This window comes from Polypterus senegalus, chromosome 12, assembly GCF_016835505.1.
Source record: "Polypterus senegalus isolate Bchr_013 chromosome 12, ASM1683550v1, whole genome shotgun sequence".
NCBI classification, from domain to species: domain Eukaryota; kingdom Metazoa; phylum Chordata; class Cladistia; order Polypteriformes; family Polypteridae; genus Polypterus; species Polypterus senegalus.
The window spans coordinates 17,017,803-17,041,309 of record NC_053165.1 but is presented as its reverse complement, the minus strand read 5'-3'; the positions used below and the strand labels follow the sequence as shown (position 1 = coordinate 17,041,309).

The window sequence follows — 23,507 nt, the reverse complement described above, 5'->3', positions numbered from 1 at the left end:
ATGTACTATAGAAATAAATGTTGTTGTTGTTGTGTTGTTTCACTCTGTGCCACTTCCTGCAGCTGCCCTGTACTGTCTTTTCTTTGTTGAAATCGTCATCAAAATTGAAATCTTGTTACACATACACATGGACAGGACCAATTTAGAATCACAAATGAACCCTAAATCTAAACCTAGAAACACAAACATCATTGAGATGGGCTGGTGGAGAATCCATACAAATACAGGTAGTCACTGGGTGAGTGATTTGAAGTGCGGAGCGCTAAATCTGTAAGACATTAGTAATAACCAGCGTCACTGTGAAATCCAAAAAGACGTAAAATCCAGAGTACCAGAGAATTCAACGTGAAGCAACCACTCAGATTCTATAGACAATTACAACAGAATCAGATAGAGAAATTCTCTTTTGGCACATTAAATGTAGAAAGGAGAAAATAACAACATGTTCAGTTAAACTAGGAGACAAATTACAAACAGGAATAATAATCTGGTTGAAACCAAAGCTAGAAGAACCAGTGGTTCACCGCAACCGAGTTTGAAAAACATTGGCATAACATCCGCTTCTTGGAGCTGCTGATTAGGCCGTCCATACCACAAAAACTTCTGTTTGTCATTTTTTTTTTTCTTAAAGTGTGAATCATCTTTGGCAATGGCAGCTGACTGATAGCGCTTTGGCACTCTTTTATTTATTTTTCCTCTTGTTTTTATGTTGGCTGCAAATGTTGCAGAGAAGGATGATCCAATCATTGTAGATGATTAATGGTAATCCAAGATGGGCGGCACTCTGTGATGCCAAGGGGGCGTGGCTATGTGACACAACCAAAGCAGTCGTCTCACACACACACACACAGCAACTATAAAGAGAGACAGGTTGGGAACCCACCACACAATGGACCACCCGAGTGCAGTGGGTGACACCTCAGCTATAAAGGCAGGACAATATGGCAGCTCTCATGTTATTTTGAAATGCTGTGCATTTCACATTTTTCATTCTGTTTTTGGCAATCAGCAACCTTGTTTCACCTTATAGGTTGATGCTTTTAAATGTGTTGCTTTGCATTCTTTTTATTTTTTGTTTTATTTATTTTTTCATTTGATGGGTTTTACGCTGGGGTTTTGTAATAGGGGTATCACAGATGGACCCCTTCTGCCCTATAGTACCCCTGATTTAATCTCTACTCATTTATCTACTAGTCGGTTGACAGACTGTAATCTTTCACTGACAACTGGCTACAGGCAGACCAAAGCAGGATTGACTGCATCTGTCATTTATCATTAACTTACTCAGAAGAAAGTGAACAGTAGTCAAGCAGGTGAGTGAGAATGCGTTATTTACTCATTACAAGTCCAAAACATCATCATCATCATCACCCAGCCATTGCCAACACGATGAAACGCCGCCGTTGTTCTCAGTTTTTGGCAGCTTGTTTTGCAAATTCAAGTGATGATCCAAGGAGCACCAAATCCATTCCAGTGAGTTTATGGTGTGACTGGTTTCTTGCTCCTGTGCATTAGGCACCATGGTATTCTGTTGTTATCATCTGCAGTAAGTGGCCCAACCACTGTAACTGCTGTCTTAAACATACTGTAGATGTTCTTTATTCATAAAATGTGCCTAAAGCTGAAGCAGTATGATGACATAAGTGTGTGGTGTTTACCCCAAATACAACTTGGATGGATAGCAGCACCTCTCTTCAAAATATGCTTAGGGCTTTGCTGTGTTACACAGTGTGCTGTTCAGTCTTCTAAAGGAGCCTCCACCTGAAACGGTTAGAGTGCAACCCAGACTGTCGATTTGCCCCAGGTGTTCATGTCTTTTTTCAAACATTCCTGTAACATTTTTTGGAGTCGAAGAGTTGGGGATCAAACTCTTCCTATGGTAGCCTCTGGCCCCTCAACCAATCTTGTTCTGATCCTATCTTTCTTCCTATATCTTCCATTAGTCATTGTTTTATCCATGACGGCAGTATCACGGGACACACCTTATGCTTTTTCACCTTTGGCCGAAGCGGATCTCAAACCATCGTCTTTACCGGTTCTATCAGGTTTATGTGGCAAGCCAAACAGCTCAACATGTCTTACAATTGAGTAATTAATACACATAGTTCATTTAACCCTAACCTATCCTATGTTATTCTAAGAGGTGCTTTTATCACTTATGAAGGATGGCTGGCCATATAATCCTGGCCCACACCTCCAAGCCGCCAGATGGAGCCCTCCCAGCAGCATGGAGGTTCCCTAAATTCCAGCAGGGCCTCATGGACCTTGTGGTTTTTTTATAAAAAGCCCTGCTGCATACCATGGGGACCACCAGGAGTCGCTGTAGGGAGGCTTGGCGAGTGCTACATGCCCTATAACCGGGAAGTACATTCTGGTCACATGAACAGTAGGAACGACGTGCTTCCGGGGTGAAGAAAAGGACTTTGTATCTGACCCGGAAGTGATAAGGAATCTCATGGACTGTATGGTGGATTCACTTCCGGGTCAGGAGATATAAAAGGACCATGGGAACTCCCAGACACTGAGCTGAGCTGGGAGGAAGGGTGGCTAAGTGTCTGGGAAAGGAGGAGAGTCTTGTATTAGTTATTGTGTATTGTAAAAAAAATATATATATATATATATATATATATATATATATATATATATATATATATATATATATATATATATATTGTGATATCCACATGTGGCAATGAAGAGATCAAGTGAGTGTGCCGGTATGAGGTGCCAACCTTTGTTCTCAGCATCATTATCATCAGGGCCTTTCATTTTTCTTTTTCCTTGTTCGGTGTTTTGCATTTACTATTTCAAACTTTTACTGTGATCACAATTTCAAACTTTCAGACTTTACATACTAAACGTCACAACGACCATCCACTTAGCCAGCAGCCATACCAACTAAACTTCAGAAGAGGTCCGCCACCTGAGGTTAAGCATGTTCAGGCCCGGCCAGTACTTGGAATGGAGACCATCTAAGAAAAGCTTGGGTTGCTGCTGGCAAAGGTTTGGGTGAGGCCAGCAGGGGGCGCTTACTCTGTGGTCTGCATGTGGAACCCAGTGCAGTGATAGGAACAGCGTGCTAGTAAAAATGGCACAGAGACGTAAAACTGAGGTCCTGAGTCTTCTGTGGTCATATAAGATCCCTGGGCATCCTTCTTTAAGAGTGAGGTGTACCTGATGTCCAGACTAAAGCCCACCATGGCCTAATCATTCTGGCCCCCAATCATCCCCTGCCTCTAATCGACTATCTCTCTCACCATTTCACCACCTAACAGCTCATGTGTGGTGAGCATACTGGCACAAAAATGGCTGCCGTTACATCAGCCTGGTGGATGCTGCACATTAGTGGTGCCTGAAGTGGCTCCTTAACCTTAGCCTGACCAAAGCACTATTATAATGTAAAGAGGTATTGTTATTATTACTTATTTATCACAGATTATTAAGATCATGTAGATCTCATTCCTTATTTATTGTCTCCTGTGTTTAGATTAGTTCATTTTTTGCTAATCAAAATGTCAACATATTAAACAATGAAGTCTGGGGCTGATTCGCTCTTTACCCAAGACAAAGGCTATTAGAGCAAGAAATAAGCTGCTTGCTTGCTTTCACTTACAGCCTAATTAAATGAGTCCTCCAGATTTAGAAAGAAAAACATAAGTAATTGGTTTGTCTGGATGAAGTGTTAATAGCTAATGACATTACCATTACTGCAGACTGCGACTCCTGTTCTCCAAAATCACGGTAAGCTTCACCAACAAAAAGAACATGTGCATTATTAAACGAGGAGATGTGAAATATCATTTATGTCAATAATTGTTGTTATCAGAATAGTACAATCACTGGCTTTTAATTTGGAGGCATTTAGGAAGGAGCAATGCATCCAAAAATGGAGTCGGTGTCTTGCGTTTGTGCAGAAAGTCTGCAGTTTTGCCTGAGCCTCAGTTAAAGTTGTGCATTTTTGTCAGACTTTATACTAGAAAACTGATTTCTAATACACGGGCAGCACGGTGGCACAGTGGGTAACGCTGTTGCCTCGCAGTTAGGAGACCCGAGTTCGCTTCCCTGGTCCTCCCTGCATGGAGTTTCCATGTTCTCCTCGTGTCTGCGTGGGTTTCCTCCCACAGTCCAAAGACATGCAGGTTTAGGTACATTGGTGCATTGTGCTTGGGGTGTGTGTGCCCTGCGGTGGGCTGGCGCCCTGCCCGGGGTTTGTTTCCTGCCTTGCGCCTTGTGTTGGCTGGGATTGGCTCCAGCAGACCCCTGTGACCCTGGAGTTAGGATATAGCAGGTTGGATAAGGGATGGATGGATTTCTGATGCATGGTGAGAGCGATGAGCAACCTGGAACGAGAGGCTTGGCTATCATTCAGTTTTTTGGTAACAATAAATAATTAAATTATAAGGGGGGACCCAAAAATAACGAGAATTATTTTCTGGAGGCTGGAGGGGCATTAGTTCCGACGTTTGCTGATAGGTACGTATACTAGACTACCCTCTGCATCATTTCACCAGGCGGCGTTCTTGTATTGCTCAAGCGATTGCATGATGCAGTGCAGAAAAAACGACCCGAATTGTGGCGATCAAGGGAGTGTCTTCTGCATCACGACACACAGCACTGAGTGTGCGGCAGTTTCTCACAAAAAACAGGATGACAATGGTTCCCCCGCCCTCCCTGGACCTTGCACCCCACAATTTTATTTTAAATTTCCAAGAATGGAAAGGGACCTTAAAGTGAAGCATTTTGAGGATTTAGAGGAGGTCAAGAAGCCAACGACGGAGGCACTGATGGCTATCACTTTTCAAGAGTTTCAGAACAGTTTCGAACAATTTGAAAGAGCGGTGGGACGAGTGTATTATGTCTCAGGGAGAGTAACTTTGAGATTGATTACATTTTGGAAATTTTTTGAGAAATATACAACTTTTTAAAAAAACAAAAATTCTTGTTATTTTTGGGTCCCCCCTCGTGTAAAGAACTTGTGAAAAAAAAAAAAAAAAACGAGTCAAGTTTAAGGAATCAGGCTGCAAACGTGAGTCTGAAAGTTCATTTTCTGGATTCACATTTTGCAATTTTTTCTTGAATATCTTGGAGCGATGAGTGACGAGCAGGGTGAAAGATTCCATCAGGATATCAAGGACATGGAGAGAAGGTACCAAGGATGTCGGGATGATTCAAAGAGACGCACCAAAATTAAGTGGACAAATGACAAGAACTGAGAAAAACCAGAGGAGTGATACGTGTAAGTCGGTGGTTCTCAACCTGTGGGGCGCGCCTCCCTAGGGGGGCGTGAAGTAACAAAAAAGGGTGTGCGAAGATGTGAAAAAAAGAAAAGAAGATTTGAAAATATGAAAAATACATTTATTGAAACCAAAAGAAATTAACTTAAACTACATTCTGATAGTAGAAAAATAAATATAGAGTTAGATAAATATTGATAAAAGGTATAATAAAACTTGTAGAGCTGTATCGGCAGCAAAAAATATAGGAATACATTTTATTAGGGTTTCAAAAAAACGTTAGGGGGGTGCGATTAAAACTGTTATGAAAACTCGGGTCACAAATACTTAAAGGTTGAGAAACGCTGGTGTAAGTCAATGGATCTAATCACGCATGCACGTCGGAGGCTCGATCGAGGTATGTGGTAACACACTGGGACCCGAGGGGGCACTGTCTCTAACATTCTCTTCTCCTTCTCTCCACCCAACAACAAGAAACTGCCCAGTGAGAGCACTTTGCCCCGCCCCCTTTTAGTCTGCGCACTAGTAGGAGCCCAGCTGCCCAGAAGGAGGCGTCATTTCCAACTAAGATGGATCTCCAAGGAACGACCAATACTTTTGAGAGCCTAGTGAGTCTCTTGTTTTGTTATTATACCTAAGTGGCCATTACCTTTGCCACCCAAAGGCGTCATTTTTTGTTTGGACAAACATATTAAAGAGGACGACCCAGTTGGTGTCCCAATGTTTCATTTTGCTCGACCGGTCATTCCTGCACCCGCCCACAAAATGTATTGTTGTTTACGTATTGTGAGATTTTTGAGACCCTGACAACCACCCCTTCTGCACTGTGTGTCAAAATTCTGTTAATGCAGGCAGAGGTTGGTTTGTACGCCAGCAGGGCAACTGCAAGTTTGTGGGCTCACCATGTAACGTGTCTGTCGCCCATTGGCTACTGACCTGGTCTTGAGCTCACTTTCTGTCTCCTCTCTTGTGCAGGACGGCTATCTGTTCTTTTGATCTGAACTGAGAAAGGGAGAGGATGCGGGACAGCCACGTTTAAATAAATGCTTTCACAGAATGTTCCAGTCTTGACAACAATAAAAGACCCGGACTCACCTCCTTCTCTCTTTGCAAGTCTGTAACCCACACATCATGACACATGTTTGGCACAGACTCACATGTGTAAAACACACAAAAGACTTTTATTTTCTCTTCAGCTGGAAGGCACGTCTTCCCCGTAATCCCTCCAGCCACAACACAGTCCCAAAAGCGCTCACAGTAAATCACACTTTCTGGCACCACCACTCCTCCCGTCAAGCTTTGTCCTCCTCTTTCTCCCGACTCTGGCCCCTGAGTGGTGGTCACCGGCCCCTTTATACAGCCCACCCGGAAGTGCTCCTGGTGCTTGATCACCTGTGTCTGATTGCACTTCTGGGCGGGGCTGCAGAGTCGTCCATGCAGGCTCAGGGACCCATGCAGCACCCCCTGGCAGCCACCCCAGATCCCAACAGGGCAGTGGAGAACTCCATCTCCCATGGAGCCCTGCGGGAAACTGAGGCACCATCGTCAGCCAGGGAGGCTGCCACCAAGCATCCCGGGGGAGATACTGAGGAGCCCATGGTTGCTCCTCCGGAAAATATGTTGAAGTGGCGTCCCGCCACAACCTTTTATTGTGAATGCTGTGGTAGCCAACCCAGACATAGACAGGCAGACATGTTTATGTCACCCACAACATGTTTATTTACACTACTATATACAAACCGGATTCCAAAAAAGTTGGGACACTAAACAAATTGTGAATAAAAACTGAATGCAATGATGTGGAGATGGCAAATGTCAATATTTTATTTGTAATAGAACGTAGATGACAGATCAAGCGTTTACTCTGAGTAAATTTATCATTTTAAAGGAAAAATATGTTGATTCAAAATTTCACGGTGTCAACAAATCCCAAAAAAGTTGGGACAAGTAGCAATAAGAGGCTGGAAAAAGTAAATTTGAGCATAACGAAGAGCTGGAAGACCAATAAACACTAATTAGGTCAACTGGCAACATGATTGGGTATAAAAAGAGCTTCTCAGAGTGGCAGTGTCTCTCAGAAGCCAAGATGGGTAGAGGATCACCAATTCCCACAATGTTGGGCAGAAAGATAGTGGAGCAATATCAGAAAGGTGTTACCCAGCGAAAAATTGCAAAGACTTTGCATCTATCATCATCAACTGTGCATAACATCATCCGAAGATTCAGAGAATCTGGAACAATCTCTGTGCGTAAGGGTCAAGGCCGTAAAACCATACTGGATGCCCGTGATCTCCGGCCCCTTAAACGACACTGCACCACAAACAGGAATGCTACTGTAAAGGAAATCACAGAATGGGCTCAGGAATACTTCCAGAAACCATTGTCAGTGAACACAATCCACCGTGCCATCCGCCGTTGCCAGCTGAAACTCTACAGTGCAAAGAAGAAGCCATTTCTAAGCAAGATCCACAAGCTCAGGCGTTGTCACTGGGCCAGGGATCATTTAAAATGGAGTGTGGCAAATGGAAGACTGTTCTGTGGTCAGACGAGTCACGATTCAAGTTCTTTTGGAAATCTGGGACACCATGTCATCCGGACCAAAGAGGACAAGGACAACCCAAGTTGTTATCAACGCTCAGTTCAGAAGCCTGCATCTCTGATGGTATGGGGTTGCATGAGTGCGTGTGGCATGGGCAGCTTGCATGTCTGGAAAGGCACCATCAATGCAGAAAAATATATTCAGGTTCTAGAACAACATATGCTCCCATCCAGACGTCATCTCTTTCAGGGAAGACCCTGCATTTTTCAACAAGATAATGCCAGACCACATTCTGCATCAATCACAACATCATGGCTGCGTAGGAGAAGGATCCGGGTACTGAAATGGCCAGTCTGCAGTCCAGATCTTTCACCTATAGAGAACATTTGGCGCATCATAAAGAGGAAGGTGCGACAAAGAAGGCCCAAGACGATTGAACAGTTAGAGGCCTGTATTAGACAAGAATGGGAGAGCATTCCTATTTCTAAACTTGAGAAACTGGTCTCCTCGGTCCCCAGACGTCTGTTGAGTGTTGTAAGAAGAAGGGGAGATGCCACACAGTGGTGAAAATGGCCTTGTCCCAACTTTTTGGGATTTGTTGACACCATGAAATTCTGAATCAACATATTTTTCCCTTAAAATGATACATTTTCTCAGTTTAAACTTTTGTTCCGTGATTTATGTTCTATTCTGAATAAAATATTAGAAGTTGGCACCTCCACATCATTGCATTCAGTTTTTATTCACGATTTGTATAGTGTCCCAACTTTTTTGGAATCCGGTTTGTACAAGTAATAGGTGCCACACAACCCCAAAGTCCTGGCCACAACACAATGCCTTGTCTCTTCCTTCAGGCCGCCTCCTTGCCTCCTCCAGAGACCTCGTCCTCTTCCACCCGACTCTAGTCATTTTTTGAAGGGAGGCAGCCCCTTTTATGCTCCCCCGGATGTGCCGCAGGTGTTTCTTGGCAATCTTCCACCGACACGCCCCAGTGTGGCGGAAGTGCCAGCTGCATCCCCAGAAGCACTCCAGGTGTCCCTGCTCCTCTTCCCCCAGCACTTCTGGGTGTGGCGGACGTGCTGAGGTCCAGAGCTCCGAAGTCATAGGGGCACCCCCTGGCAGTGACCATGGGCCCCTACAGAGTTGAGCCTCAAAGCTCTGTACCCGTGGCCCCCAAAGGTACCAGGGTGGTCTGGGGAAGGTGTAAGCCCTCCTCCGGTCCTCCTGGGCGTCCCGGCCGGGTCGCCCCCCCAGCCATCTCCGACAATGCAAATAACGTAACTATTCATGATTAAAACAATTTTCATGAGTTTGCAGACCTGAGATATTTTAAATAATTTCATAGCTTTCGGAAAGAAATTCCCACGTCTCAAAGTTGCCAGTGTTAAATGAAATCCTCTAGCATTAACGTTACAGTGCATACAGAACAGCTTTATTTTCATATATACAGTTGTACATCTTCATTTATTTCTGGTGATGTTACTGTGTAACTATTTGCTGTTGGGGTTTCTCTGTAAGCTTTAGTTATATGAACACTAATCCAGTAATAATTAAGAGCTACATGTCATGACTAAGGTAAGGATTTTATACAAAGAAACCATCGTTACATAAAACAGACCTGCTTATAAAACAACAAGGAAACAAAAAATGAGCAGAAAGAATTGTTTAAACAGTCTTTGTAGAAACGGAAACCATTCAAATATTCCACAACAATGTCTAAAGACAGTCAATCAAAACAATTGTGTTAAATCCTCACACTATTCCAAAAAGAATATAATAATAATAAAAAAAAAAAACTCCTAAAGCAGCCGTTGAATTAGCAGCAAATATTGAACACAGTAGATCTATGGACTGAAACCCACAGCATCAACCAGGCCAAACTCATAGGATGAGAAATAAAACAAATCACCAAAAACTCAAAGAGTATCAGAGGGAAAGTAACAAATGAGTTTGTGAAGAAAAAAAATGGCACAAGTACAACGCAATAAATAAATGTCATTGATCAAAAAACTAAGTTAAAAATAGACATAACTGAACAAAATAGAAATATAAAAGAAAAATAAAACAAAGAGAAATCAAAACTGAAAATATGGACATAAAAAGCAATCACAAAACAGAGTATAAGTTCAAATGTACAACAACGCAGGAAAACACACACACAGGTATGTGATGCCACCCCGGGCCAAGAGGGGGCTCTGCTGCTGCTAACTGTCTTGTCATTTTCTTCCTCCACAGTACAGAGAAACCGACCAGTGAAGGCAACTGACTCCGCCCCTTCTTCCAGTCCAGGGGTTATAAAAACACAACCACCCAGAAGGAGGTGTCACTTCTACCCAGAAGGACCAGAGAGAGCTAAAGGTGCTTCAAGAATATCCCCAGGCAGCCTGATTAATGGCCAGTTGTTTTTTTTTTTTTTCTCGTTTAACGCCCTTATGCGTTTGTTTGATTTTCAATTTAGAAGTAAGATGGAAACGGCCGGGTTGGCACCCCAAAAATTCTCTCTTTTTGAGCCAGTTATTCCGTCATATTAGTATAATATAAATATTTTTATATATATATATATGCTTTTCAGCATCGTTGTACATGTACATACATTTTTAGTTTTGTTTTTTATTTATGTTATTTGACCTGTATTTTCTGTATTCAATTGTCCTCCTTTTATTATTTCATTCTGTGTGATAATTATATTGCATTGTTTATTTTCTTTCATTTTTCTATCTTTAACTCGACATTTTTTATTTAATTGTGTCTCTAATTTTTAACTTTTTTACTTTCTAAAATTTGTGTCTGCTTAGGACAAATGAAGTTGATTTATTGTTTTATACTTGTGCCGTTTTTCTTTTTCACAAACTCATTTGTTATTTTTTGTTTTAATGCTCTTTGATTTTTTTTTGGTACCCTCTATGCATGTATTTCTTCATCTTTTGATTTTGACTTGTGCATTTCTGTAGACAGTTCTATCAGACATGCACTGTTCTGCTGTGTTTCTTGCTGATTCAATTACAACTTTGAGTTTTCCTATTTTTATTTGTTTTATTCTGATTTATTTATTGACACAATTTGAGGATTCAGCACAATTTTTTGACTGTTTTTAGACATTTTTATAACATATTTGGATGGTATTAGTGAATAATCAGAATCAGAATATCTTTATTGTGTGTGTGTGTGTATATATATATATATTGTAAGATATGGCCGGCCATGTACCCCGGCCAACACACCCAAGCCGCCAGGTGGAGCCCACCTTGCAGCATGGAGGTCCCCAGAAGACCAGCAGGGCATTATGGACCATGTCGTTTTTATGCACCGCCCTGCTGGATGCCATGGGGGCCACGAGAGGGAGCTGCAGGGAGGACCAAAGAGTTCTTCATGCCCTATGACCCGGAAGTTCGTCATAGGAAGAGCGACGGGCTTCCGGGGTGAGAAAAAACATTATTTACCCTGACCCGGAAGGAATAAGGACTTGTGGACTGTTGGGAAGGAACACCTCCGGGTCAGGGAATATAAAAGGACTGTGGGAGCTCCCAGACGATGAGCTGAGTTGGGAGGCAGGGTGGCTAAGCGTCTGGGAGTGGAGGATTGGTTTATTGTATTTGTGATTGAGTATTGTTTATTATTGTTTATTGAAGAATTGTGGAGAGGAGCGTGCTTTGTGCACTTTATTATTATAATAAAATATCATCATTGGATTTTACCTGGTGTCTGAGGTATAGTCTGAGGGTACAAGGGTGCGAGAAGCATCTTATTCTGTTACAATATATATATATATATATATATATAAATTACAAAAGGATAAGATAAGACATGGGGTAGAACACAGACTTTCAACATAAGACCTTAACTGCACATGAAACACTATTGCACAAGATGTCATCTATTGCCCTGTTGCATTGGATTGGAGGTGATTAGGTGGCATTCAGTGCCCTAATAGTAAGGGGTAATATGAAATTTGTTTAAAAAATTCTTTCTGCCTTTAAGATGAAGATTTTAATAAAAAAAAAAAAAAAAAAACAATGATACACTTGCACAAATCCAAACTTACTGTTCTGCTCAAATGCAACAGAACATCTGCGCTTATTGGTGATCATTTAATGCTATACATGCCAAAAATGTATTAATAATACTGTCCACACTACACTGTTGGCACGCAGACTTATTCTGATAAACTGGAAGAACCCAAACTCTCCTCTTTTAAGTCAGTGGGAAACTGATGTGTTATATTATTTAAAATTGGAAAAAATCAAATACTCAGTTAGAGGATCTGTGCAGACTTTTTTCAAAACATGGCAGGATCTAATCAGTAATATTTTGAAATGATTTTATAAAGCACAGAGAATTTGTTGATTTAGGTATTTTTAAAAGCCTTAAATTTTACACCGTTTGGCTTGCTCTCTCTCTCAAGGGTGGGGATCGATCTGTTCTTAGCATAATTCTTTTTTTTTTTTGTAAAACTTGATTGCTATGTATTGATTGTAATAAAATTAATAAATAAATAAATAAATAAAAAAAAAAAATAATAATACTGTCCAAGTGTGTGCTTATGGTTGTCATTTATTTTACATCTTCAACATCTCTATACTTTTGTGATAATTTCAAAATGTACTAAAGAAAAAGTTTTTACGTAAACTGTATTTTTCAGAAAACAATGACATTGATAATTTAACTTGAAGGTTTCTGCTTACTCAATCAACTATTTTAATATACAGAATGTTCCAAACCTTCAAAAATTCCCTAAGGGAGGAAGAAAATCCTGAAGAAAAGAAGAAGGGAAAAAAAAAAGCCTAGCGAGCTGTAATGAGATCAGTCTCCGAGGTGGCATGTGTCTTCAGGCGAAGGCTTAATGGAAACTTGTGCCATGTACTGTTTGTGTTTTCAAATCAGCGTAAAGCTTTAGCTGCTGCTTTATGTCACTGAGACCTCCTACCTGGTTAATGTTACCTTCCCCCCACCCTCCTCCCCCCCAAAAAAAATCCTGCTTCCTCCAACTGCCTGCACTCTGTGTCACTTCTTATTATTGGTGGCCTTTAATGAAGAGATGCTGATTTTCTTAATTTCACGTTGACAACATATGGATATGCATTTACTGGGATGACACTGCTGTTGACGTTTCTGCCTTATGGCTCTTAGTCGCATTTGATTTGAGGTTTGGGGACGTTTTGTATGAAGTAAGCGTGTTTTTGCCATGGTTACCATGCTTCTGCTATGTCATTTTTTGCGAAAAGTAAGAATGTATGCTGCCAACTTGTAAAAACTGATAAACTGCATAACTTCGCCAAGTTTGTCTTCCTCCTCCACGGCACAGTTTCAGTTTCAGGGTAACTGTCCCTTCTGCAGCTGGTTTAACAGGGAGACGGTACTTGGGTTCACCTCAGAAGGTCATCACCAAGCACCAAGAGTGCCGTTATGGTTTATTACTGAATAGTGATGCCCAAGTGTGGATTGCTATCTCTGTCCTGTCGACAACTAGCCAATAATCTCTGAAAAACAGTCACACAATCGCTTATATTCTCCCACTAAGAAGTGTTTTTCTTCATTTCACAAAAATCTTTCCTACTGTCTCTGGATCAATAATTCTCACTTGTGCTTCAGTGACCGAGAATATTGAACTTGCATGTAACGTGTAATTATCCATCCATCCATCCATCCATTTTACTAAGCTTAGGACAGTTGGAGCCAATGTCAGCAAAAATTAGACACAAAGCAAGAACAATCCCCCCCATACACAGCACAGGCCACTTTCCCAATGCCAATCCACCTAACCAGCATGTGTCCGGACTGTGGGAGGAACTCCATGCAGGGAAACACACGGTACGCAAACCCTCATCTTCTTCACTGAGAGGCAGCAGCACTGCCACTGCACCACTGTGCCACCTTTGGTTTATTTCGATTCATGGCTATGTGTTGATCTGATGATGACGTTGTGACACCTAATAATAATGATAATAATCTTATAAATCATCCTTCTTCCTAACCCACTTATCAAATTCAGGGCATGGTGCAGTGACAGCCTATCCTAGCAAGCATGACACACAAGACAGGAACAAAACTCAGACAGTCTGTGACAAGGTAAAAACCCACACGGGCCACTTTAGCACTACCAGTCCAACCAACTGCATGTGTTTGGTCTGTGGGAAGAAAACCAGAGAATCTGTGGAGAACATGTAGACCCAAACCCCAGTCTCCTTCACTGAAGCAGAAGGCAGCACTACCACTGTGTACCTTGCTGCCCAATATTATTCTTATTATTATTAATTGCTGTCTTCTTTACCTTCCATCCATTAATGTTAATTAATGTGAATTTTCCCTTAGGGATTAATAAAGTATCTATCTATCTATCTATCTATTCATATAGAACAGTAAACCGCCAATGGTATGGCCACGTTCCTCTTGGTGAAGATAGTCCTGTGTCTCAGCCCACAGAGAAAAGTGGCCACTCAGGCAAACCAAAGTAACGTTGGCTCGATCAATTGTAGGATTATATGCGTGAAATTAACGCCACACCTAAAAATGTCCTGGATCAGAACAAATGGAAAGCAATGTGCTGAATAGTGGAACCTGCGTCAACAAGAGACAAATGCTTGGAAGAAGATCAATATATTCATATATTATATAATACTAATGCTAACCCATGCATGCATCCATCCATTCTTAACCCATTTATCTAGGGCAGGGTCACTAGGGAAGCTGGAGCCTAACAGCACCAGTCACAGTCAATTGCATAAAATAATACAATAATTGGTTTGTGGCACTTTATTATGGTCTGCTGCACACTCTGCTTTCTCTGCCTTTTTCCAGCCCAAGGCAGGAACAACGCCTTGTAATCATCCATCCATCTACCCTAACAGGGCATGGTCAAAGGACAGCTGGGGTTAATGCCAGCAGAAAGCAAGAATGCCAGGTAGGGTGCCAGTCTATCACAGGCTGACCACACACACACTGGGACCAATTTAGCAACATCAATTCACCTACTGTATGTTTAATCACACAGACGTTTAACACAGATATTATGGTATAGGCAGAGTGGTAGTGCAGAGCTGTCGTTTTTGCCTCACAGTGCCAGCATGGAGTCTGCATGTTCTCATGTTCATTGGTGTCAGTTAATTTACTCACTCAAAAACCTTGTGTTTAGTTTTTTTATTACCATATCCTCCGCAAAAGCGACTCATCATGCATAAAAAATACAATAACTGGTTTGTAGCACTTTATTATGCCTTCTCTGCTTCATTTCATTCTTCTGCTTCATTTTCTGATTTTTTTTTTTGATAGTGCCAGTGCAAGACGACACACCATGGGAAAGGTGGCTTGGCTCTTTCAAAAATCTAAGGCTTTGATGAAAAACAGAATTCAGAGTAATGAGCCAAGTTTAGATATATTGTTATGTGTACAAGGTAGAATGAAACTCATACGCTGTCTTGTAACTACACTTCCTCTTGGCATGCCGCTTATTCTGTGGGCTGTGTGAAATCACAGCACAGCATGTAAAGGGTTGGCGGGGCGGAGTTTGGCATTGGGTTGTCATAACTCCACCCACAACAGCAGCACAGAATGTAAAGGGCTGGGGGGCGGGGTTTGGCATTGGGTTGTCATAACTCCACCCACAACAGCAGCACAGAATGTAAAGGGCTGGGGGGCGGGATTTGGCAATGGGTTGTCATAACTCCACCCACAATTGCAGCACAGAATGTAAAGGGCTGGGGTGCAGGATTTGGCATTGGGTTGTCATAACTCCACCCACAACAGCAGCGCAGAATGTTAAGGGCTGGGGGGCGGGATTTGGCAATGGGTTTTCATAACTCCACCCACAACAGCAGCACAGAATGTAAACAGCTGGGGGGGCAGGATTTAGCATTGGGTTGCCATAACTCCACCCACAACAACCGCTGTAAGCAGGCAGACAAGCAGAAAACTTATCCTTACCCCGAGAAAAATAGAATCTGTGATAAAATATTTATTTCTAGTTTCCTTTAGTTATCACAATGCAAAAGGCTTGTTTTCTTAAATTGAAGCCTTTGCCACTTCAAAGTGGATGTATTTGGTAAGTTTTAAGGCTTTTTCTTTGGACACCAGTACTATACAGCTCTATTGGAAACTGCAAGGATAGATAAAGTATTTTAAAAATGCACAATTAGCTCTTCCTTTTAAAACATAATGTAAAGCAGTAAATTAATATACACCATGATTGTGAAGAAATAAGAAACTTATCCTTAATGGGTATAGGAAGAATGCAACTAGTTCTAAATACCATTAAACATACAAATTATACTGCTATGCTTTTTTGAATGCAGCATTAGAAATTTGAGAAAAGACCAGCTAACTAAATGAGATCAGTCAGAGGTTTCCTGGGTCCTACCTACGTGGAGTTTGCATGTTCTCCCCGTGTCTGCATGGGCTTTCTCTGGGTGCTCCAATGTCCACCCACTGGCCAGAGACATGCAGGTTAAGTGAACTGGAGATGCCATATTGGCCCTAGAGGGTGTTTGGTGTGTGTTTGGTGTGTGTGTGTGTGTGCCCTGCGATGGACTACAACCCTGTCTAGGTTTTGAGCCTTCAGCATTCTCTGTGACCCTGGTCTGAATTAAATAGCTTAGAAATTGACATGACAGTCAGAGGTTAATAGGCTTGGCCCACCAGTCAGTCAGTCTGGCAGCACTGGGTTCCATGCAGAAAATAGCCCTGAAGAGACTGTGCCAGTCCACCACAACGCACACCCACATGGGCCCAATTTATCATCGCCAGTTAACCTAACCTGCCTGTTTTTGGGGTTGTGTGAGGAAAACACACACGGTGACCTGAAAAGAATGAACCAACTCCACATGAAGAATGTCCAGGTGCAGGATTCAAACCTAGGAGGCCTGGTCCATGGGGCAGCTGGCCTACAAATGGCTTCCCATAAGCACAATTTGTTTTTTTCTTTTATACAGTAGTTAAATTTACAGAAAACAGGCAGAATTACTTAGATTTACAAATAGAAATGACACCATCATAGACAACTGCTCCACAAATACGTAGGTACACATATTCCCAAACCTACTAATTCAAGTCAGAGTCAATGGGGTAGTTGCCAGTCTCAACAGCATTAGGTGTAAGGGTGCCAGTCGACCGCAGAGCCCACTCATGCCCATACCCACACTCGCACCGTATCAATGTGAACCCGGCATGTCGCTGGGAATGTGGGAGGAAAGCCAAGAGGGAAGCCCACAGATACATGGGATGTAACAAGTTGATCTTGATTAGGCGTATTTTGCACTAAATAACAAAATAAAGCAGCAAGAGAGTGTTAAAAAAAGAAATAATTGAGGCCCAATTATAAATCTGTTTTGTTAGGAAATAAGTTATATAAGTGCGGGTGACTCATTGCTAGATGATCAGTTTGTATGACTCAGCTGTTACTGCTGGGGTCTCCTACTGCATTGTTTTCTTAGCCAAAAAAATAAGTTTGCTGAAATGTCTTAGTACTGAAGGGAATATTTGTTACAGGAAGGCCATATATATACTGGCCACTTTCAGTGTTATTCTGACTTTCTGGAATATTCACAACAAAAAAAGGAAATCAAAGCAAGTGAAAAGTATTTATATCATGACCTCATATCTTGTTTTCCTTATTGTAAGAATTATTGACTTATGAAAAAATTAGCATTCAGGATTTTTAGCTTACTTTAAGAAATCTTGTCAAGTGAATTTTGCTTACCCCATTGGTAGATATTTTTGCTAAATAAAAGCAAGAAACTCCCATTTACATTTTTTTTTTTTTGTCGAATTTTTGTACATGCATCTTTTTGCAGTGGGAGGCGATTAAATTAATCTGGATAATTAAATCAGATGATTTTGCAGAGATCTGTTTTCACGTGCACAAGCGTATAAACCGACAGGACCAGAGTGGTCGTCTATGTTGTGCTTCACAGGTTTCATTTTGGCCCTTTCTGCTGTACATTCATTTTTCAAGCATAGCTTTGTTATTCGTTAAAGTTGTAAATATCTCTCTACATATACTGTGGTGGGTTGGCACCCTGCCCAGGGATTGGTTCCTGCCTTGTGCCCTGTGTTGGCTGGGATTGGCTCCAGCAGACCCCCGTGACCCTGTATTCGGATTCAGCGGGTTGGAAAATGGATGGATGGATGGATCTCTACATATAAAATCAAACGTCTGTCTGTCTGTATTTCTGTCTGCTTTTCACGAGAGAACTACTTAACGGTTTTAGATCCAACCCACTATATCCTAACTATCGGGTCATGGGGGTCTGCTGGAGCCAATCCCAGCCAACACGGGGCGCAAGACAGGAAACAAACCCCGGGCAGGGGGCCAGCCCACCGCAGTTGCTTGAACATTTCGGTTGATTTTGTGACTTCTCTCATCGTGCTAAGAATCATAGTTCGCTTGCAGGAGTGATATATTCACGCTAATCCGAGACAGAGGCTTCGGGCTGAGGGGAGGGGGAAGCGGGACATCAGGAATGGGAATCTGGGCTGTCCTGTTTCACTACGGGTGGAGCCGCGAGTATATAATACCAGTAATGGTGCACTGCACGATAATGTGCAGTGAATACACTTAACATTCCTAGTTTTCATCCTCTTTCTCTGTATGTTTAGCATTTGTTTGTTCCCTCTTCTTGAGCAGCTCTTCTCTTCTCCACCCCAGCAGCCCGCTTCTTCTCTTCTTTTGTTGGCATTTTTTCATGTTAAAACTGATTAAGTCAGTGTTTGTGTTGCAATTACTTAGTGGGTTTTCTTTAATTTTTCACTTAAGCTGGCAGTTAAGTGTTCAATAGGCCTCAAGAGTGATTTAAGATATGAAGAGGTAGAGGAAGTGACTGTGAAGGTGGTAGGGATGAGAACGGTGCCCGTACACATGCGCCACACTGCCTCCCTGCTGGCCGCTGCCAAGAGTTGATTCTACAATAAAATAATATAAACATAAAAAGAGGAATAACCTTGGAGGTATCATCCCCCTGAAAGCAGACAGTAGATGTCACGTAGTATATGTGTACCACATTTCAGGTCAATAGTTCAAACGCTTTGAGAGCTACAGGTGATTTAAAATCCTAGACAGACAGCCACGGTAGTGTATTATATATAAAGATAAAATACATGTGAGACAGAGTCTGTATGTCCCAGTAATTACACAGATGATACTCCAAGAACACAAAAACAATCTGGGAGCTGTCAAAACTTTGCTCTTCCTAAGTAAGACTTTTAAAGCGATTCTGTCACAATGAAGCATGTCACCTACTAAGTGACCAGTCTAATTACTGCCCCTGACCCTAAGCCTTATGTGGCTGCCAGCTTGCATTCCAAACCACTTTGTATTTGGAGGCCAGTTGCTGCCTCTGCTTGGTTAAGGTGGTGGCTCATGTCTTCTAGAGACTTAGCCATACTTAACTGTGTGGGCTGCTCCTGTAATTTTAAAAGATGCAGATGATTGGTAATCACGGTGAGTCATCGGTTAGAGAGAAATGAACGTCAACATCGACAGCAGGTAAGAGGGGTGAGTCGACTGTCCTCAGTAAAGGAGCGCCCTTTGTGCTCGTCTTTTTTAAGAAATCCAGCAAACACAGTCTGTCATTGTGAATGTTATTCTAAGAGACAGGGAGGTGATATATCAGTATGACTAAAGCAACATTATAGGAAACGAAATTCTTACTTCTTCCATATGTTGATGCATAATTAAGGAGGGTCTCGCCCCCCTCCCCTCAGCCCACTGCGTCTCTCTCAGATTTGGGCTAATAAATCGGTACCTCAAGTGAACTATGATACTTAGCACGATGAGAGAAGTCGTCAAATCATCCGGAATATTCAAGCAAATTATAGAAAAAAACCCAATCTAAATCTGTTAAGTAGTTCTCTCATGAAAAGCGTGATCCTGCCTTCTATACTAAAATTAATATCTATCTATCTATCTATCTATCTATCTATCTATCTATCTATCTATCTATCTATCTATCGTGCCTACTATACTAAAATTAATATCTATCTATCTATCTATCTATCCTGCCTACTATACTAAAATAATATCTATCTATCTATCTATCTATCTATCTATCTATCTATCTATCTATCTATCTATCTATCTATCTATCTATCGTGCCTACTATACTAAGATTAATATCTGTCTATCTATCCTGCCTACTATACTAAAATGAATATTATCTATCTATCTATCTATCTATCTATCTATCTATCTATCTATCTATCTATCTATCTATCATCTATCTATCTATCGTGCCTACTATACTAAAATTAATATCTGTCTATCTATCTATCCTGCCTACTATACTAAAATAATATCTATCTATCTATCTATAGTGCCTACTATACTAAATTAATATCTGTCTATCTATCCTGCCTACTATACTAAAATGAATATTATCTATCTATCTATCTATGATATTGTTCCTTTAAAAGTCTACATATCTATCTATAATATAGTGTCTTTCAAATTCATCTCTTTACGCATACACTCTCAGATAAGAAACAGACATTTCTCATATAAATGTATAAAGAAAAAAGATAAATAACACTCTGATGTGCCAGCTGGCCCATTTCCCTTGCCTTTACACAACTGAATGTAATTTTATTTTTCCGTGCGCTCGATTCCACTTCCCTTGGTTCATTCTCTGTAGAAATTGATCATTTTTTGACAGGGTAATCATCCATCCATTATCTCTTTTACTATAAATGCATCTTGTTAACACAATAGTCCTAAAAGTTATCTGTTGCTTGAATAAAGACCACTGTACCAGTAAAGAACAAATGGCCACCATGTGTAATATTTTGGAGTTCTCCTCAATAGTACTTATGACATGAGCCATTCACGTGGCAAGCCTGTATGGCAGATCTTTTTATATTTACACACTAAGCCCTTATCTTCTCTTTGCCTTTCATCAGCACTAAATCATACAAAAATCCCTCCTGATCTAATGGACTTAGGAGTAAATCCTAGTCTGCTGAAGTTTGTTTTAGCAACTGTATTGGAGAAACAATCCCCACTGCCAAGAGCTCAGTTGAAGATTTACATTTTTCTTAAGTACAATGTATGGGATCGGTCAGAAGTTGACTCACTGGAGGAGGATTAACATTTATGACAAATTTCTTAATGTATTCAGTTGCTAGCACATGTGGATTTTTGAAGAAAAACAAAAATAAAAGTTACTATTTTTAGAAAAGTAAACTGCAATGATATGGTCCGGCATATACAGTACCTCTGTATTCTAAAGCAATGTCCACAATGGTAGAAATGCAGCATTGTTATTATTATAAATGTATTTAGTTTTTCTTCTTTAGAATTTAATTGCTCTTCATTTAGGTAAATATATAACTCCTCTGTTAATTAACTTCTGTTAATAAAAACGCAAAAATTACCAAGCAGAAGCAGCTTGACTGTTCGGGCATCTTTTTCCGCATCTTCCTTGAGCTTCTTCTCTAACTCTCTTGAGTGTTTCTCCTCAGCACTGGCGCCAGCTCCCATTCTGTACAAGAAAAATATTTTAAAGGAGCAAATAGAAAAGAAAAAAAAAGTTCTTTTTAATTTGCCCACTTAAAACCGGATAAATCTTTTAATGAGTTTGGGTGTCAAGTGTGCTGCTGGCCGCTGTTGACTCGCCCGTCACCCATATGAAAATGTAAGTGTCTACTTTAGAGGATTTCGGGTACCTTTGGAGTCACCTGAACAGATGTGACCAATGGGTTACAAGGACAGGGCATTCAAGAAGTAGTGCATTAAACAGAGATTTAGGCAGACTTTGCTGTGCTCAGCTGAAGGTGCAAATGCAGGGCTGCTAATTCAGCTAAACTTCTTATCGTTTTTATTACCAATCAAAATTAAGCTGCCAAGGCTGCAGTTAAAGGCCTAAACTGATTGGAGCATCTTTTTATTTTCACATGTGAATGTTCTGACTACGCTGATTGTATCCTGCAAAAAATAAAAAAAGAATACAGTGCTACAATAGTGTAAGCTCACCTCCTAGTTTTAGATACCAAATAATGGAAATAAGGTAAGGCAATAATGCCAGAAGAAGAAGAAGATTAAGGCTTCCCACTACCTCATCAGGGAGATGCAGTGACATTTGAAAGGTTAGAAAGGGAAAGAAATATATTTTAAACAATCAAAATTTATATTAAAATCCTGCCAGCTAATTCACCTCATCCAAAAAAATCTATCCTAGTATAACTACAAATTAACAGCCTTGAGTCCAGCTAACGAAAGCATTGACAGGTCAGTTATAGTTAGCAAATGTGTTATGCCCAGAAACTACAAGAATTCCATCCATCCATCCATTATCCAACCCGCTATAGCCAAACTGTAGGGTCACGGGGGTCTGCTGGAGCCAATCCCAGCCAACACAGGGCGCAAGGCAGGAAACCAACCCAGGGCAGGGCGCCAGCCCACCGCAGGGCGCGCACACACACACCCACACACCAAGCACACACTAAGGGACAATTTAGAATCGCCAATAACTACAAGAATTAAAGCTCACTTGTAATTAACCCTCACTTTTCTGAAACAGAATATTGTAAGATATAAAAACCTAATAATGTACAAGTTGTCGCAGATGGCTGAGGGGACGACCCGGCCGGGATGCCTTGGAGAGCCATGGACCTCAGCACCACACCAGGATGTGCTGGGGGGAAGAGGAGCAGGGACACCCGGAGTGCTTCCGGGGATACAGCTGACACTTCCGCCACACGGGGGCATGTTGGCAGGAGATTGCCGGGAAACACCTGGAGCACATCCGGGTGTGGATAAAAGGGGCCACCTCCCTTCATTCGGGGCTGGAGTCGGGAGAGAAGGAAGCACAAGGTCTGGAAGGAGACGTGGAGGCGACCTGAAGAGTGAAGGCATTGTGTGGTGTTGGCCAGGACTTTGGGGACTCTAGGGGTTTGTGTGCACTTTACTAACTTATAAATTGTATTGTAAATAAACGTGTGTGGTGAACCAATATGTCTACCTGTCTGTGTCCGGGCTGTACCCCACAAAGTATACATAACATTTGAAGGTCTGTCCGTCTGTCACGCAATTACTCGTGAACTACAGGGGATGCAACCTTGATCTTGGTCTTCATCAAAAGTATACGACTCAATAAATACTGATATTACAAAAATTGTGAGGTGGCAGCAACCTGACCCAACTGACCTGCACTCACGGCTTTCTTATAGTAAAAATGTTAAGGAAACAAAGTGACATGGCAGAAAGGAAAAGAAGACCAGCAGCATCTGCTGAGCGTTTAGCAATCACCACCAGGAAATGCTCTCCGCCATACAAATTGGAGGGCCTAACATGGTGGTCCATTTCAAATGTGCCAGGGAGTTATTGAGTTTGCTTATCTTTGGATTTCTAAACCTTGCTGCTTTGTTTTGACTTCATTTTCGGATATTTGCATTAGGACTTGTTTTCGGACCGGAATTCCATTATTGTTTTGGCACAATCCCTTGGCTTCTTGTGCTCCTTGAAGCTTCATGCTATTGAAGAGCATTTTGAGGAGAAACTTTAATTTTTATAAAGACTTTGGTGCTAGCTGGAGTTTGATGGGGAAACCCTCCTCTAGTGGACATTTGCAAAACTTATTGGGACTCGTAGTCCACAACACAAATAACATCAGAATCTCATATTGCATAATCCACATGTCAGGTCTTCCAGGCGTATGCTTGCAATGTTCAGAATACATGTGTTTTTACGTTTGGACATTGTGAGCATGTGATTGGAGGACGTGACATGTGGATTATGCAGCACAAGTAATATG

General features: G+C 41.4%; 1 protein-coding gene across 1 annotated transcript in view; it reads right to left on the bottom strand.

Annotated features, from left to right (window-relative positions):
* The window catches only part of gnat1 (guanine nucleotide binding protein (G protein), alpha transducing activity polypeptide 1), a 64,356-nt gene extending 43,121 nt beyond the window's left edge, over nt 1-21,235 (bottom strand). Inside the window, exon 1 of the mRNA XM_039772075.1 lies at nt 21,130-21,235. Coding sequence (XP_039628009.1) covers nt 21,130-21,235 — 106 coding nt within the window. The remainder of the gene's footprint in view (nt 1-21,129) is intronic.
* Nucleotides 21,236-23,507: the final 2,272 nt, after the last annotated feature.